Source organism: Fulmarus glacialis, unplaced genomic scaffold (genome assembly GCF_000690835.1).
Source record: "Fulmarus glacialis isolate BGI_N327 unplaced genomic scaffold, ASM69083v1 scaffold33503, whole genome shotgun sequence".
Classification (NCBI taxonomy): Eukaryota; Metazoa; Chordata; class Aves; order Procellariiformes; family Procellariidae; genus Fulmarus; species Fulmarus glacialis.
Genome location: NW_009202906.1, coordinates 46208 through 49335, shown reverse-complemented (window position 1 = coordinate 49335; position 3128 = coordinate 46208). Strand labels below are relative to the sequence as shown.

Genomic DNA, 3128 nt, shown 5'->3' with positions numbered 1-3128 from the left:
TATTTTATTTTCGTAGTTATAACTCTGAGTACTGATACTCAAAGAATAACTAATCTTGTGAAAACTGTCATGACTAGAATTTAGACCTGCTTTTTGTACACACATGCATACATGTATAGAAATAGATAAATTGCCACTGAGCATTCTAGTTTCGGGCAATAACTTTTATGTATTACAGTACAGTAACAAAGTGTTGCCAATATTATTAGATTATAAGATTGAGCTTTAAAATTGATGGCTAAAATAATGTAAGACTGCATACTCTGCATTTTAGTTAATGTCTACATTTAGTAGAGAACTGTTTTGTTTTTATTTATTTTTGCTTGTCAAACATCAGAACATTGGTTTTCTCTAAACTGACTTTGTCTAGAAACAAACCTAAGCACTTCAGGGGACTAAAAGAACTGATCCGAAGCCCTTTGCTATCGCTGCCCCTAGCAGTTTGGAAGTGTACGTTCCAGCTGTATGCTACGATGCCGTACTTACAGGGGAGGCATAAAAAACTGAGTACAGACTTGGGCTTTTGCAGGGTGCTTTGGAACAGCAAGGAAAGGCGAAACTCTGAGGTTAAACGTTTAGAGAACTTCCAAAGGCTTTGAGGGAAAGCTGTCAGTATTGCAGCTTTTTCTCTTGGAAGGACTCTTGATGCTTAATCTGGTAGGTTTTCTTCACATTTCACTTAAAATGGAGATGTAAGTTACAAAAAAAAATGCAGGCATACAGGAAGCATATCTCCAAGTAAAATGGAATACTCGGAGAGACAGTGTATTTACGTTGGTAAACATAGTGACCATTAAAGATGTGTCTACATTGCACGTTAACTTACTCTCAGTACGCGCGATGAGTTACTGCTTCTGGTGCCTGAGCTGGTTCGGGTTACTGTACTATGCTGCAGATGGCTTTGCTTGCTTTCACTGTAACTGATGGGGCTTACATAGCTAGTAGAAGGACAAGGGCTTTAGGACTCCTTCCAGGAGTTCCTAAAAACGGGGCTAATTTGAAGAAAATAATACACATCCATCATCTCTTTACTTTCTCTTGCCTGTGGAACCATTGGATCAGTCTGCTTTTACACCTTTATTATGAGGCACATAGGTCTTTGAGTCTTCTAAATATTTTATCCTCTCTGCAAGTAACATGTCTATCCTCTGCAACATCAAGAAGAGGGAAACATGATCAATCTGTTCCAAAGCATTTCTAAATATAATCTTACCAATAAATGTATGTCAGTAAAAACATGACTGTGTTGCAGTTAAAAATGTTTGCTTTGTAAAGTATATGTATGCTACTTTTAATCTTACCATTTTTTCCCGCTTAAAGCTGAATGAATTAAGCTTTGTGTTCACTGATAAAAGCGTTCTTTGAAATTAATGGTAGCAGTTATATTGGTAGTGAAAATGGTTCCTTGTGAACAATGCAAAAATGTATATAAATAAAAATATGCACTAAACTAATCTATGCATGTGTTTTCTTTTTTTTTTTCCTCCAGTAAAGTGAAACAAGGTCTCCTTCCTAGCTTAGAGGATCTGCTTTTCTATACTATTGCAGAAGGACAAGAAAAAATACCAGTTCATAAATTCATAACTGTAAGTTTACTGTTCCAGAGTGCTGTATGAAAGCTAACTACTACAAGGTTTTTTTAACATTCTAAATGCCAGTGTACAAAGCAAAGAATTTCTGTTATACACGGTGAGCTGAAGCAAGGAATGTAACCATATTTCCCCCTCCACCCCAACACTGTTTCTGTGATTAAGTAAGAGAATGAGTGTACTAGTATTGTTACTCACTCCTTTGCTGTGCAGGAGAGTATGCTTGAAAGCATCCGAGTCTACGGCAGGGCTGGGTAGTATTTGCACTTGTGTAAAATTTGTGGATTTCAAATGACATTAATCCTTTGACATCAGATGCAGCCAACATGGCAAAAGGAAATGGCAAAAGGATCAATAAGGTGTCAAAACGTCTCTGTGTTGATAACGCAGTGGCAGATGTCTCTTATCTTGATAAATAAGACTGAGCAGTAGAGAACTTGATTGTAATAGCCTATTTTTTCATTTTAGTAATTATTGTTTTATTGTAATAGGCACTCAAATCTACAGGATTACGTACATCTGATCCCCGATTGAAAGAGTGCATGGATATGTTAAGACTGACCCTTCAAACAACTTCAGATGGTGTTATGCTGGACAAAGACCTTTTTAAAAAGTAAACTTTCTGTCAATAATGTAACTGTATAATCCTGAGTGAATGTTGTGTGTGTTACTGACTGCTGTCTTAGGAGAGACATAAGGTATATAAATCTACGTGTAATTAGAAAGGGAGTCAAACACACAGTCCTACTGATGCTGTTTTCATATGAGTTCGTTCTCTGGTTTCATGCAGCAGACAGATTGTGTGATCGCCACAAGAGTTTAATGTATCAGTGTTGTTTGCATGTGTATCTGACCCCATACTGCAACTCTCGGTCAGATGCCAAATAAATTAATTGATGCAGCATGAGGTATTTAGTATGAGTATATAAAACTTCTCTCTCGCTGCATCATCAGTTTGTAATCTGAAGTTCAGGATGCTGCTTCTGTCCAGTGAGATGTTCAGAGTATGTATGTAGTTAATTCTAAAAATGAGTATATGAAAAATAGAGTGAAGTTAAATTGCAAGGTATGTAGAGATGAGAGCAGTTAGGACTGTAGACACTGCTTTGGTCTCTTGGAAAAGATTTATGTGCCATATTTTAGTGATACTTTTTTTTTAAGAAAAGTCTGTGGTCAGTTAGCCGAACAATATAAGTACTGTTCAGGTTGTCTTCAGTTCATTCCAAGCTCCCCTACTTACAGTTTTTGTGTGCCAAAAGATTGGAAGTTTAGAGGCTCTTAAATCTTGAAATGAAATTTGTAGACTATTTTTGAGTCTATATTTTTATTCCATTTACAGGATAAATGACATAATATCTGAAAGTTGCTTCTTTCATGCCCAGTATACTTTTGTCAAAATTGGTGCGTTTTTGTTGTTCCGTGGCATTTTTTGAATTTGTGAACTAATGCTGTTTAGTGCTATTTCCTCTCAGTTACAATTTAAAATACATATGTGTATAAAAAGGTGTGTTTACATACATAATTGCATTATATATATTA

General features: G+C 36.0%; 1 protein-coding gene across 1 annotated transcript in view; it reads left to right on the top strand.

The window, feature by feature from the left end:
* Positions 1–473: 473 nt before the first annotated feature.
* The window catches only part of LOC104074378 (glutaminase kidney isoform, mitochondrial), a 34417-nt gene continuing 31762 nt past the window's right edge, over positions 474–3128 (top strand). Inside the window, exons 1-3 of the mRNA XM_009574466.1 lie at positions 474–478; positions 1490–1586; positions 2081–2202. Coding sequence (XP_009572761.1) covers positions 474–478; positions 1490–1586; positions 2081–2202 — 224 coding nt within the window. The remainder of the gene's footprint in view (positions 479–1489; positions 1587–2080; positions 2203–3128) is intronic.